General features: G+C 37.9%; 3 protein-coding genes across 5 annotated transcripts in view; 2 read left to right on the plus strand and 1 right to left on the minus strand.

Moving 5' to 3' along the window:
* The window catches only part of LOC110369774 (mediator of RNA polymerase II transcription subunit 13), a 67,871-nt gene extending 64,109 nt beyond the window's left edge, over positions 1-3,762 (minus strand). Inside the window, exon 1 of one of the 3 annotated variants that reach the window (XM_064036323.1) lies at positions 3,460-3,762. In XM_064036323.1, coding sequence (XP_063892393.1) covers positions 3,460-3,528 — 69 coding nt within the window. In that variant the 5' untranslated portion in view covers positions 3,529-3,762. The remainder of the gene's footprint in view (positions 1-3,459) is intronic. The other 2 variants (XM_064036322.1, XM_064036324.1) reach the window with 2 other exon arrangements.
* Positions 3,763-4,064: 302 nt separating this feature from the next.
* Positions 4,065-6,241, plus strand: LOC110369710 (large ribosomal subunit protein mL50). Its single transcript, XM_021325234.3, has 5 exons — positions 4,065-4,236; positions 4,345-4,430; positions 4,630-4,826; positions 5,861-5,980; positions 6,053-6,241. Exons 1-5 carry the CDS (start codon positions 4,192-4,194, stop codon positions 6,166-6,168), a joined length of 564 nt encoding a protein of 187 aa, XP_021180909.3. The 5' UTR covers positions 4,065-4,191; the 3' UTR covers positions 6,169-6,241.
* Positions 6,242-7,263: 1,022 nt separating this feature from the next.
* LOC110369712 (protein hobbit) overlaps positions 7,264-14,728 on the plus strand; it is a 30,890-nt gene continuing 23,425 nt past the window's right edge. Inside the window, exons 1-14 of the mRNA XM_064036212.1 lie at positions 7,264-7,451; positions 7,541-7,667; positions 7,967-8,263; positions 9,016-9,273; positions 9,559-9,720; positions 9,871-9,960; positions 10,218-10,379; positions 10,741-10,888; positions 11,286-11,453; positions 11,828-12,036; positions 12,216-12,525; positions 12,815-13,147; positions 13,656-13,845; positions 14,337-14,505. Coding sequence (XP_063892282.1) covers positions 7,393-7,451; positions 7,541-7,667; positions 7,967-8,263; positions 9,016-9,273; positions 9,559-9,720; positions 9,871-9,960; positions 10,218-10,379; positions 10,741-10,888; positions 11,286-11,453; positions 11,828-12,036; positions 12,216-12,525; positions 12,815-13,147; positions 13,656-13,845; positions 14,337-14,505 — 2,682 coding nt within the window. The 5' untranslated portion in view covers positions 7,264-7,392. The remainder of the gene's footprint in view (positions 7,452-7,540; positions 7,668-7,966; positions 8,264-9,015; positions 9,274-9,558; positions 9,721-9,870; positions 9,961-10,217; positions 10,380-10,740; positions 10,889-11,285; positions 11,454-11,827; positions 12,037-12,215; positions 12,526-12,814; positions 13,148-13,655; positions 13,846-14,336; positions 14,506-14,728) is intronic.

The raw sequence follows: 14,728 nt of genomic DNA on the forward strand, positions 1-14,728 counted from the left end.
GCTGATTTCTTTTCTGGGATCGTTACATCAATCGTAATATTAATTTCAAGTGTTGAAGGAGCGTGAGATACCGCCGCCGCAACTGTGCGCTTATCATGTGTGATAATGTGGCGTTATATAGCCGGTCGCACTGTAAACAACTATCAACAGTACGATTGGTTACAAAATAAACAGAGCAAAGCTTTCAATTGCGGTTTTGATTCGACACAACAGATGCGGGTACCGGGGCCTTTATTTACCAAAATGATCATGCGATTCATACATATTATTTGAACAGTTTTCTTTTTAATCTATACACGTGATGTAGTCTTGCGTATGATAAAGGCGTCAAATTACTTGAACGTGTTTTATCGCAGTGATTACGGCAACTAAATTTCAATTCTTGTATCATGAAATGGGACAGTATTGGATTGATAATTTCAATTTATCAGCAATATTCTGTCAAGATTAGTTAGATATAATTTAGCATGTTTTATAAACAAATTTTCAATTTTTTCCATTTATTTCCGTTCGCATAGGTTCCAGAGCTTTTAATCATTGTAGTATTGCGGTAGCTGATAGCGGCGGGCGCGGCGTGAAGCACCGAGCGCTCTCGTTGGAACCTTGATACCGTGTGAGTGTGATAACTTATCAGCTGATAGATAACGACCCCCGCGACATAACAAAACTTATAGTTCGTTTTTAATTTACACTACATTTATACAGTTTCTGTTCATCAATCAGTGATAATTTTGAATTAATTTTAATTGACGAAACCCGAATTCATATATGTCTATGTATTGATATTTTCGTATCAATAACCATTTAACATGTTTGCTGTATAAGGATGACAAAATAAGTTCAGGATAAACCTAATCCGTTTGAACTCATTAACATGCTACGGCGTGCGTAACGTTGTAGCGTAAGCAGTTAATACATAATTATTAAAATACTATAAACCGGATTTAGCACTAGCCTACAGTTTGCTCCGATGTGCGCAGGCGCAGACTGCTTTTAAATACTTTACAGACCCGCCAGATTCAAATGAGGCGTTTAATAACCTATAAGGTCACCTTTATTTTCATTATAACAATGCAATTTTACAGTGAACCTCTGCTACATTTGTATAAAGTTCAAATTATCTCGGATGTAGGGGCAACAAGTAAAGCACTGATTTCAGGTAGATGTTTTTATACCGTCGGCCTTGAGCCGTTCAAGAAACATCGTCTTGTAGCTCTCTCATAACTTATTTACAAGACGTAACTTCTGTTTCAAGAATCGAGTTGTTTTATCTCGTTTCCAATAAGATGAAAGTGAAATTTTCATGTGTGAAATACCATAAGGCGAAACAACAGACTTCGTGTGAATTTATGATCATCGTTAGCATCATACAAGAATTTATGGCTTATAAAAACCAGCTAAGCATTAGACATTCATCATAACATTGTTGTAATTAGGTTGATTACATTAAGGAAGTTTAATAGTAGTATCGCCACTTGGCAAAACATGAAATAATAAAAATAATCCGTTGCTTTATTGCCGCCAAAACGGTAGTTAAACAACTCGTTTTAATACTGTTATCCAGTTAATTACATGGTTAATGAAGACTGGTCAATATCAATTAGTGGTGCGATTTATAGGCACACAAAATCTGTTCTTTGAGGAATGTTGAAGATGTGACCTAGAAGTGGAGCTAGGAATCATAACAGTGAGGGGGCTCAGTCAGGATGAAATTGAAGTCGTGCTCTGTATGCACAGAGGGTGATAAAGGGTGTGAGGCCGAGGTTGCGGGGACTCGTGTGTCGACCTCGTCAGATGCCATGAATAACTTAGTGGATAATTCCGACACTCAATGGACATCGTGATTATGCGGTGACAAACCTATGTAGACAGAAACGTTTATCTTGAAAACTACAGAGACACTTCCTAAGTTCAATGCCTGGGAATAATTGGATGTTGTTTGCACACTTAAGCAAAACAAGTGGAAAACTTCTGCTAATAAATTAGCTTGGTTCCAAATATTACCAATGAAAACATTGTTACGGAATGAATGATTATCGCCAGTTCATTCTCATACGTCAAGGGTAAACAATGGTCAAGACAAAGTCACTATGACATACTGCGTATGACTGTACTAGAATTTATAAGACAAAGCGTAAACAGGTAAAAGAACAAAGACGTACATCAGCTACCTAGATAATCACGGTGCACGCAACTGGTGCCTGGGCGGAGGCCCGCTTATGGGAAAGTTACAATCATTACGACCATTCATAAACGGTTGAATGAGCGCAAGACGCCTGCGCAGCCGGCGAGCGCGCGCGCACCGACCCCGCGAGTCCCGCGACATCTGTGATGTCGCCGCGCAGATGCCGCGCATTCCTCGACGTGCACCCAGCCTAGGCAAACCGCCGACCAGCTCGACAATCCGCGATAAACTTCCCATTTTGCTATCCAGTATCTATTAAATTATTCCAAGCATTTTTCGCGCATTGCTCCTTGTAAAGTGTATTGAACCCGACTGCGACACCTAGTAGCCCCGATGCGTCATCGTCTATGTTGTGGAGGAAAAAGTCCACGCGACAAAAGCAACGCTGTCCGCAAACGACGCATAAATAATTAGACAATAAGCAGGCAGGGCAAGAAATCGGTAATTTGTATCGCGTCGAGATAGGCGGAGCGCAGAGGGAGACGGGTGCAGGCAGGCGCGCGCCGCCGCGGAGATATGGCAACGCGTCAGGTGGAAGTGGCGCCCGTGCTGTGCTCGCTTCTCGCCGAGGACGACCGACCGCCCCCGGCGCCCCGCGCGCCCGCCCCTCACCCGCTAATCCTCACCCGAACACAATCTGATAAAATTCGCGCCAGCTATGAACATTACGCAAAGCTACTCAACACTACAACACTGCGATAATGAATGACCCGACAGTTTTTTTTACACGCACATAAACATTACTCCTCATGTCTCGCATTATCGAACGATACGAAGCGAAAAATGTAATAAGAAAGTTATTTCCTCAACCTGGCGAAACTAGTCTCGCGAACGCATTACGGTCCGCGTTACGGCCAGGTGAATTCAAAATGACCTCTATGGGCCAGTGGCTTCTTGTGGCCTCGCTCGCCGAATGCGTTGACATTTTGTGGGTTAGCAACATGACATGACTCCGAGTTGTTGCGAGAACGATGCCAGGATGACTAACGGCCGGTCGTCATTAGCCGCCTAAACGTAAATTGTCCCATACAAAAACTTTAACGCAATAGATCGATTCGGCAGACGTAGCGCAATAAGGTGGATTTTGTATATCAGCGTCCACTAACGATAATCAGATCGTCTACTTAGACGTCGTGGACTCATTATTTAGGAATTCCTAAACATGCGACAGGAGACTTGAGAACAATAGCGCACAATACTAGTATCACGTAAATCGTAATGATTTCGAAAGAAAAGTACATACGAGTTCTTTCATCAATGTAAAAGTGACTTACCAAGGCGAAGAAGTTTGTGTGGCAATCCTCGAGACTTGCACCGTTTGTTTGGTGATTTTGATGCGTCATGGTAGTCCGGGGCACTTCATTTTCATTTCACAACACTAAAAACGGGTTCAATCTTAAAGAAACCACTCAAAATCTTAAAATCATCACCGACATTTAGTGAAGTTTTCACCTTTCAATGGCGACTGGAAAATGGCGGATAGGAAACAACAACCCAAGCCGACAGTGCTGCCGTAGGCGGCAAAGAATAGAAACTGGTTTCGTCTAGAAATATTAAAACGTTCCATTCTACGTTTCGGTCACTATCAAGTACGGCTCACTTCAGGCTCTACTTAAATTCTTGTATTTGTTTGCCAAAAAATACTACTACTACATTATTTAATAAAATAGCGGTGCTTTAGTATAATAAACTAAAATAAAGCAAAGGTTTCGACTCGAAACCTTGATACCATTATAGATAGATAAACAGCATTCAATGTTTTATAAGCAAAAGTTATTGGAACTTGAAGGTTCTTAATCAAGATTTTGTGTTAATGTTCTGTTTGCAAACCATTGTAAAAATATGTATTTTTTAATTCCTTTTTGCGTGTAATGGAATAACATTGTTTCATGGTTGTCAAATGCACGGAAGAATTTCACACAAAATACAAAAGGATAACTTCCGAGGAAATAAATAAATAGTGATTTTTGCTGTTTTAATATAGATAGTAAATCACGTAAGACAAAATGTTGCGAAATGTGCTATCTGCATTACCGGCCAGGAATTTACAGGTTATTTTTTGCACACCATCCCAAATATTCTAATATTGACCTCATCCAGGAAATATATTATTGTATCCCTTTTCCACAATAATTATTTTTTTGTTTTACAATTTACAGGTTGTATCAGTAAGGTACAAGCAGAAGAAATATCCTAAAGCAGACAAGAAATTACAAGCTGCTGCGGAATCTTTGTCTGCTAGAGGGTAAATTATCTAACATGTTTCTGTTAATTTACAATAAACATTCTCTTATTACGTTTATAATTGCTATTTACGTTTATACTCAGATCATACTAATTATACAAAATAAGACATACAATAGCACCTGCTTCAAAAAACAAATAAATTTAGTTACATGAAACAAAATTGACAACGCTAATAAATCTCCATTTCTAAATTTCAGCTTCCTAAGACCAACAAAACCATGGGATCCACCAGCAAATATTGAAGAGACCATCACCAAAATATGTTCTTCCAAGGGCCTAAACACTGATGCACACTTCGATGCTTTAGAAACTAAGTTTGCCGTACTGAAGGCATGCTTCGAGGAGACTGGTTATGATGTACCAAACTCTTTGCTGCACACTATTGAAAGTGTTGGTATGTTGAAATATGGTGGCAACACAGTTTATCCACCATGAACTATCTATATTTAATTTAAGGAATCTTCATGCTGCATGTTATGTGAATCATGTGCGAAAAAATATAACTTGGAAATGGGTTTAGGACGCCAGATTGGCAGTCACTCCTTGTAAGACTGGGAAAAGGCTTGGCAGGTGTTGTGCAAGAAAAAATATATTTACACAACCTATTTATTGAGGAATCATTCATAAAGGGTGCAATTTTTCTTATGTACTGAGAATGAACTGCTTAAAAAAACCTCACAATGAAGCTTAGCTATGTAGTTTTTTTTATTAAATTCTTTACATGATCTTAAATAATTTAACAATCATGATACTTTAAAATTATGTATCGGACTGTCTAGCTGGATTGTTTCAATATGATCATATTTCTATTTAGCTAAAAATAATATTTTTTAAGATTAACAGTAACAGAGAGATAACATTTTCATTATAGGGGTGTTAAAACCTTTTTTCAAACAAAACTTAATCATATCAAATAATGACAAGACTTTGCCAAAAAACTTTTCTCAGGGTGTTACTACACTACTAAGCACTGAATGAATACTAATTTAATACATAGATGAAAATATTCCTATTAAAAGGTAAAATCTGTTTTTATTACTCAAGTAAAAGAATCAAGAAAAAAGTGAATAATGAGCAAAAAACTTATCTTACATCTTTAAGATTATGTATCCCACTTCTGAACTTATCTTACATCTCTGAGATTAGTATCTCACTATTGATCTTGAAAAAGATACACAAAATCTATTTTCAACACTAACAAATTTTAAAGCACTTTCAAAGCAGAAAAAAACGACCAAAATAACTCAAAAGATATGTCAGTTATCAGCCAATCATAACAACGGGACTTCAAATTAAAATCTGTCAACTGTCAAAGGGCGCTAGCGTCGATATCTCAATTATAGTTATATCAATGTCAATGATCTCAATGGATCATTAGGGGAGTTCGGGAGTTCCCTCGTATTTTATTAAAATATAATTTCTTTACAGCTGATCTGAAGGAATTTTACAAGACCCCCGTGGACACAGCTACACCATTCGACGCATTGAAGAGGATGGAGCTGCCCAAGAACTTGTATGTGCAGCCTGATTATGTCAGATTCAAGCCAGGTAAGTGTCAAGAAAGATTTTCTTCAAAGAATCAAAAAGTCTGTGTGTTCTCACAATATTTTTTGGTTTCAGATAAAGACAATATCTTCAAGGGTATCTCCGCGTTCCCCAAGAGCTCAACTATTGTAACTGGCCTGAAATACAGGAAGAAGTACGAAGGTTACACTGCCAAGCGATCATGGCCCTAATTGTTTATAAGTTTAGACCAAATATGTTAATAGTTATAGTTTTAGTGGATAAATAAAAAGCTCTTAATTATAATCAGTTTTATTTTTCCTTCTGTTGTTACTTAAAAGTTGGACTCGATAAGATTTCACAAAATAGCAAAGCCGTAAAATTCTGTAGAGGATAACATGGACTACTAGTCCGTCGGGGATAAATAATATCCTCCAAAAGAGACGTCCGTGTCAGTGGACCGTGTCGAAAGAATAGTCAAAATAAAGTTGCCAATAACAATTTGACTTCACTGTCTAGAAGTACGTATAAAGGATATGTATAGTGCGCAAGTGCAAGTATTTGCGCAGACACAAGTACACTCTATTCCTTAACTCATAAATAAGCAATCCGTAGTGTCGGAGTTAGGACTGGCATTTTTTTTGTACGGGAGTCATCAAGTTACAGGCACCGGATTGCTGTGAAGTTTCTAAAACCCCAAAAGGCTACTTCGGCTCCTACCGAATCCTCGTTGACTCGGATCCAGCCTTCAAAAAGGTTGGCAGCTTAGAGTGCTATTATATACCTGGATGTTGGCAGAAAACTCACATTTATCAAATTCAGATATGACAAAAGAGTAGGTACATAGGGGACTTCGCAGGGGTTGGATATAAAGAAAAATATGAGAAACTACATGAAGCTAGTACGTTAGCGAGTGCAATACATAAGGAGGGTACCTACCTACATAAAGAGTTACATAAGAGTAGTAGGCACTTAAGTGGAGTACATAAGGGATTATATATTGGTAGTACCTACGTGAGGCAGTACATCGGGTATTACATAGGTGCAGTAGATAAGGGAGTGCATATAGGTAGTAAGATATTTATAAGGAGAGTACATATTGGAGCAAAAAGAAGATCGGCCTCTGTCTATGTGATGAGGATCGAGGGAAAATTACTTTTTTTACCATTAAAACAAATTGTTATACATTTCATTCGACTTTAATTTATTATTGGTTGAACTTGAACTACCGCTATTTGAGCAGTTATTCGTCCAGAGAGGTCGATTTATATGCTTCACACTTTCTATTTCTTCCATAATTTTGAACATTTTTGAACGAGGACGACTTAGTCAAAATTGACAGATGAAAGTTGGTACATTATTTTGAGGTTACCTACGAAACGAATCTCGATCTAATATGACCATATTTACTCAATTAATTAGCGAATGATCAAACGAAATGGTGTAACCGTTCAAAAATGAACGTCCTATTGATATTGTTTTTTATATTTGTCGTAATATACTCATGTGTGTCATGGTAAGTGGTCAATCCTACGATGACACCGCTATTTTTATTATTGTTTTGTGTTTTGTTTACTATTTCGGTAACATTCGGGTTATTTTTAGGCTGCTGCCGACGGTATTGGCTTGGCTGTTTATGAGAAAGTACCATATAAAGTTGAAAATAGGCAGAATCGCAGTGCCAAAGTTGATACTGAAAGATGTGAGCCTATCCAAAGATAGGTATTCTATTGTAAGTTCTTCTATCTTATTATTTGCGGAATTTATTACTTTTATAGTCCAGTTATTTTACCGTTGCATTGGTATAATAAAAATTATTAAACTTAACTATTGAGAAAGTGAAGAGTGTATAGAGAGTGTTGAACTTTCAAAAGTAAATATAAATAATATATCACATTACATTACAATATTAATAAGAATATAAATAATGCATTATATTAATAATCTTGTAAATGTGGGTCATCTTAGAATTGAATTAATTAAACAGATTTTGATATTTTAACTCTGCATAAACAAACTGGTATTTTTCAGCACATAGATGAGATATCATTTCAAAGTAGTTGTTTCAACTCTGAAATCAACAAACTGGTGTCTGTCGTCATCCGAGGAGTAGAAGTCACTAACAATGTGGAAGAAAAGAGAAGTGTGGTGGTGGAAACTATTCTTAAACCACTGCTGTCCAAGCAGAACTCCTCGGCTAGAGGCGATGGGTACGAGGAAGTTACGGACTTCAATAATCTTGAAACTAGTTTGAACCGGTTAGCAAAGAAAGAGCTGTTGGATTTCAGGGATAAAAAACTGCCACATAGTTTGATTATGTTTGCTCAGGTATGTTATTGTTTCCCCTTATTTATTTATTTTATAGTTTATGTGCACACTATAAACAGTAATTTGAAAAGGTAGTTATAATAGAATTTAGTACAAAGGTACTGTTTATTTGTAAAGAAATTTCTACCTGCGAAAGAAAACATGTGGAATGTAGACAGCCTTACTGGATTTTTTTTATGTCCTGAAATTATCTTGAGGTAGTGCTATAAAGTATATGTATATAAAGTAGAGTTCAATGGGAATCTTGAAAAGATACTTTTCAATGTGATGTTGTTGTGGGTAGAAGATCTAATTAAATTATCATTACCCTGCTATGATTTAATTGAGTTAATAGCGTTCTCCAAGTGATGTAACTAGACAACTAGTAAGGAATGTAAAAATATACTACTACTTTGGTTATATTTTAGGTAGTAAGAATTACCAAATTTTATACAAACAGGAAACTTAGTAATAAAGTAGTACATATAAACTTTACATTTGCCTGTTCAAATTTTGGATTAGACTTCCTGTATTAAATTGCTGGTTAAAACTTGTATATTAGTTTAATACTTATGTCAATTGCCATAATGCAACTATGTGTTGAAGTATGAAGTAAAGAGTGAAACCCTCTTATAGAGAATTCACAGCACATGGAATTAATGGACCATAGACTTTCCTTCCTTCTTATCCATGTCACTATGATATTAATTAGGTATAGCCACATTTACCCAGAATACCATCCTCTTTTTTTCAAACCACCATTTACCCCACAGTTCATGGGAGTTCACATATTCAACGCGTCAGCCACCATCCACAATGGCACTGTAGCCAGTCCGTGGTCTATAACTGTGACAGCTGATGAAGTCCACGCCGACGGCGCCGCGGGCGGGCCTGCGCGTGCGCTGGTCTTCTCCACCAAGCTTGTGGGGGCTAAGGCCAGGGTCGTCGGGAAGGGGGAGTGTTTGGGAGAAGCTGCCTGCTGTTTGGTGATTGAGGGCACCGTGAAAGCTGATGGGCCGTTGAATGTTGAGGTAATTTTGAAGTTATAAAGCATAATCAGTAAACACTTTTCTTGATTATATTCTGAGAAAGTCTGAAGGAAGCCAGTCTTCTCTTGCTTTTATTTATACTGTACAAGAAAGTAGAAAAACTCCTGCCTCATGCGATTTCATTATTTTTTTATTGCCTAAGTACAATTTTACAATGTTTTGACGAAGTCATTCCATATTACGAGTAATAATTTAGATCATATGATTCAAAATGGCCATGTTTGACTTTATGAAGCTATACTTATCTAAATTATGTATATCTTGTAGAAAATCCACGCAATAATCAGCAACACGTCAGTGACATTCAAGGATGAGTTGTACCAGTTTGTAAAGAGCCGCAAGAAACGCCGGCGACTACCAGTAGTGACTGTTGAAGATCACGACCATCTTGCCACTATTATACCACGACTGTCTCCTGTTATACCAAAGGTATATTCTTTATTTACGTATATAAACATCATAGCAACATATGTCTGTCTGTAGTCTGTATGTTACGGCTAAAGACTCAGGTAAATTAACTTTTCGTATATTTAACTTGATTTATAAAGCTTTGCTATGCTAATTTTTTTTCCTTTGCAGATATTCAGCTTAAAAATAGATTCTACAAAAATAAGTTGTAAAGACAAGGCTATAAATTCCGACTTTGAAATGTCTCTACAGAGTTTACAAGTAAGTCAAACCTTTTTTTTTAAGTTTTTGAGACATAAGTTCTACACACACATTGGCTGTTAAGCTGCGTTCCACCGGGTAACATTTCGCGTACATTTCACACGTTACGCTCAATATTATAAACAGAAACAAAACAAAAGTTCTGCGCTGACTTTCAACATATAACTGGTCAATTGGACTTTTACCTGTGGAAACGTGGCTTGATAATTAAAAAAAAATATATGTAAATGTTTATTTCTTATTCTTTATCTCGCTAGGTAAACTCAAGATTCAGTGCAGCATCTCTCATATACGATGATCAAGGTCTCGAAGTGGCGGGTCTGCCGCAGGTCTACGTGGCCTTCCAGATGGAGCAGTTCCAACTGATTGCTGATAACCAGCAGTTGGCTGTGCTGAACAAGCTTAAACTGGATGCTAAGGTGGGTTATAGATGGCTAAGGTGTGTGGTGAGGGAATTTCGCTTACCACCCTAATATACTCATTTGTTTAACATTTTTCAAAATGTATGTGTTAGCATCGATTTCTAAAAGTAGGTATAAATTAACGTTGAACAAAAGTTGCAGTCGTGAATGCTAATTTATCTAACGACATCTAACCGCATTTTGGAAATGCAATACTGCATAGCTGTAACCACAACATTCAAGGCTGGGTACTTCTGTGATAAAAGTTAATCATGGAAGCAGACTAAAATACCTTTACTTGGAGTTTGCGAAATAGTGGCGTATTGTGAAAGTCAAACATATAAAAAAAAAAATTTCTAATATAATGGTATTGTTTCAGCTGGAAAAGGGAGTACTAAACCTGTATTTAATAATAAGCACACTAAACATTAGCTACACTCATACAGAAGCGTTTAAATGGTACACATCTGTCAAAGAGAAAATCAGGAAAGCTAAACCTCTACAAATTATGGAGGTGGAGTCCCCTTGTAAGTACCAACTTTATGCATTCCATTACCGCCATTTTCCCTCGATAAAACTCATTATGATTTCTATTTGACACTTGGTTAACTTCCATTGTATAATGATAGTCATATCACGATTAGTGAAGTTCTTGCAAAACATAAGGGCGGCTCGCAGCTAACTTCGGAGCATAGGCATGCGCATGCCTCTCAATATATACTTGCGAATATCCACTGATACCTGATTAATGGTTTCTGAGCAGCAACTCATTAATTACATTAATATGTTATCGTCCTTAAGTTTGACACGTTGAGACGTTCACCCAACCATCTAAATATATAATATTTTCATGTAAGACCTACTTATAAGTATGTCCCTGTGGTCACAAATAAAGATTGATTGATTATTTAAACATTATTTCAGCATCCTCCCCTCCACTATGGTTATCTCGTATCTTCTCGTCGTGTATCGTGCAAGGATGTGCAGAACTGCGCTCGGTGACCGTGCATGCTAGGCTCATGACTGATAATGCACTGGGCTTCGGATGCAGTGGAGTCAAGGTTAAATTGGACCAGTTGCTGGAGACTAGAGGTTTGTTGGTAGTAAAGAATTAGGCAGAACTTACCTGATAACTATTAAATTAGTTGTAGACACTTCGGTAATATTGCCTACTACATATATTCAAGTTTTGCACATTTATAATTTCTGTTTATACCCTACATCGTTAAAAAACAAAACAAAAATTTTCTAGTCGGATGGTAAATGACGGATATATTGCAAAAAAACATATAAAAAGAAATACAAATATGGGAATTGAGAATTTCGTCTTTTTTGGGAATGTTCAACAAAAAACGTTATTTTTTCTTTAAATCGGATAATTCGGATAGGACCCTATTCAAGGCATACCTTATTTTTTTTTATATGCCAATTACTAACTCCAACATACCTGATTGCTCAATTGACAGAGGACTGGTACCGTTGTGCGGTGACCCGTCAAGCAGTGGGAGGCCGGCAATGGGGGGCAGAGCTCCTTGTAGACGGCGGCTGGGCAGCCTGCGGACGCGCGGCGCTGGGGCTGCGCGCGCCGCCGCCGCGGAGGCACCACTCGTGGGGCGAAGCGCTGCTCGCTGTTGCGCTTGTTAAGTGGGCTTCACATGGACCTAATGACTCCAAGGTATGTTTTATTATTTAAAAAATAATTTATAAGACCTATATTTTTGGTAAATTGTTTAAGAATAACCGAATTGTACCTGTAGTAAAATCTTACTCTAAACTTCAAAAGTAAATGCTCAGCGGAAGTTATAATTTTAATATTTCAAAATATTCTGATTACTTTTCTTTCTATCCCTACAGGTAGAAGCCATGGTAGACTGCCTCCGTCTAGAATGGAGTCCCATCATAGCACAAACGATCATCTCCCTAACCGACTGCCTGAACCAGTACAAGTCTTCAACTCCTCGTCTCCCACCAGTCGAAGAAGTTCAGGAGACCAGCTCCAGCATCTCAGTGAACGTGGCTCTATCTCATATCAACCTGTTTCTGATAGTGAACGAGGATATGTGTCTGATGACCAGGGTTGATGCGGTGACTTTGGAGAAGAGTGCCAGCAAGTCTGGGGCGGTCATCTCAGGGTTGAAGGTGGTGGATATGGTACCTTATAAAGGTTTGTAGTGGTTTCTACTTACATATTTAATTGAAAATGGTATTATGTCCAAAAGAGTATAGTGAAGTATTATTAGCAACCGATGCAAGAAGATTAGTACCCACAGAAAATCAAGTCTAATTACTTGATTTTCTGTGGGTTTAACACTGTTTAACATTTTATTTTCTTGTGAATTTAGATATTTAGTTAAATAACAATACATTAAAGGTAATATGTAATCTGTTAACCAGTTCCATGTTGAAAGGAAAGTTCATATAGTTTGTGTTCCTAATATAATCAACTATTTCAGGAAACATCCACTGCCAACGCTCAGACGAGATCCCCACCACATTCTTCCACGTCAAACTAGCAAGAATAGAGTACACACTCTCCAAAGAGAGATACTCTGCTCTCCTCGACTTCCAGTTCATAGAGAACGTAGACCTCGAGTGGAGTGCCAACTTGCACCTCAAAGTTCTAACCTTCGTTAGAGCCGTGAAGGAGTTTCGGCAAGAGATGAAGATGAGAAGAGAGGGAGTTGAGAAGAAAAAGGGATGTGCGTTAGATTGGAGGGTCGCGTTTAAAGGGGAGACGAATTTAGGGTTGATTTTGTCGAAGGAGAATAATATGCTGTTTGCGACAGGTGAGTAAAAGGTTTTTTATTATCCTTTTTTTGTATTATATTGGTAGTTTCCAGATGTGGTGACGGAAATACTGACATCTTTTTGTTAGCACTATGTTATCTAGTCTTTTTCAACTCATTCAGTAGTAATTAGTTATAGTTATAAATATAATTAAAAACACAAAATAATATGTGTTTATAGTTATCGGCACGAATCTTGAGCTCTGACCTACATCAGCCCAGAAGTGATTTATTAGCAAAGAACCAATCCTAAGTGACAGCTATGCACTGCGGGCCAATCACCGCTTTAGCCCGCCCCCGCGCTTCACTTCATACCACAAAAGGGACCCAATAAATTATAATAAATTGCCCAGGTGAAGGTCAGAGCTCAAGATTCGTGCCGATAACTATAAAGAACACAAAATACAAAAAAAATACCCTTAAATGCTATGGTAGTGTATATGACGGTTATTTACCATCTAATGAAGTGTCTTTTACCACCCCATTAAATCACGTTTTACCATCGCAGATGACATGACAATAGCCTACGACCATGAGACCGGGCTCTCCATCAACTGGAGCAAGCTTAACATGATCCTGAACGGAGACGAGGTCATCATGGTGGAGGGGTACAGCCAGGAGCGAGCTGCTGATGACCACGACGTCAGGGTCGAGAGGAAGGCCAACGAAGGGTTCGCCTTGACGTGGAATAAGGTTTGGTAAGTTAAGGCACTATCTAACCTGATGGTATGTGACTCTGTGGTCGTAGATGGAATATGTTTTTGTTTATTCTGCTATCACAAGTCAGTTATGATATTGTGTTCAAGGGAGTTGATCACCTTATGTGATTTCCTATCAGCAAAAAAGAGTTTATCCTAAGTAGTTAGCAAGCAAAATAAGATCGTCAACCAAGATAAGGTCATCATGGTGAATGACTGTGGCCCATAATATTTATTTTCATTGTATTGATAGGGGTTGCTTGTGGGTTGTTCCGAATGGGAACAAGTGAAGAAAGAACATTTACACCCTTTCGCCCTTCCCACAGGGGGCGAGGTTATTTGATGAAAGAGGTTGACTTGCAAAAGCTTATTACACTTATTTTTAAGCGACACTTATTTTTTTTTTCAGTTGTCATAGTTATTTACCTATTATTAAACGGATTCCTATTATTATTTACCTATTATCCACTATTCTTCCATTCCCACATTAGGTCAGTATCCGTAGACTCAGTCCGCGTAGTGTTCCCCTACAAGCACCGTTTCGCCGAAGCAGTACAAGGCGACTTCGTGTCTCTCTTCAAGTGGATCAAGTTGGTGCACGGCATCAAGAAGAAACCCTTCACCTCGGAGAGTCCACTGCCTAGTGATCTGCATATTAAGGTGAGTAGAAATAATGAAATTTGTGACGTATTCGTGTGAGATAAGGTTGGATGTTCTTTGGCAAAAATGTATGACTTTTTAAGCTGTCCCTGTGGGCGTTGGCCAAGTATACCTTTATTCTTTGCTTACCTATATTTTCAAAGTGAGTATAGTAAGTAGGTAGTTGTAATCAATGGATAGCTACGACATTTCTCCTGCTTTTTGTCATATTATTTTGTCGTTC

Source organism: Helicoverpa armigera, chromosome 9 (genome assembly GCF_030705265.1).
Source record: "Helicoverpa armigera isolate CAAS_96S chromosome 9, ASM3070526v1, whole genome shotgun sequence".
In the NCBI taxonomy this organism is placed as follows: domain Eukaryota; kingdom Metazoa; phylum Arthropoda; class Insecta; order Lepidoptera; family Noctuidae; genus Helicoverpa; species Helicoverpa armigera.

Bases quoted from the DNA above. Each gene is read 5' to 3' on its own strand.
- LOC110369710 (XM_021325234.3), top strand. From the start codon at position 4,192: ATGTTGCGAAATGTGCTATCTGCATTACCGGCCAGGAATTTACAG. The intron at 4,431-4,629 runs GTAAATTATCTA...TCTAAATTTCAG, and splicing joins GAATCTTTGTCTGCTAGAGG to CTTCCTAAGACCAACAAAAC. The intron at 4,827-5,860 runs GTATGTTGAAAT...ATTTCTTTACAG, and splicing joins GCACACTATTGAAAGTGTTG to CTGATCTGAAGGAATTTTAC.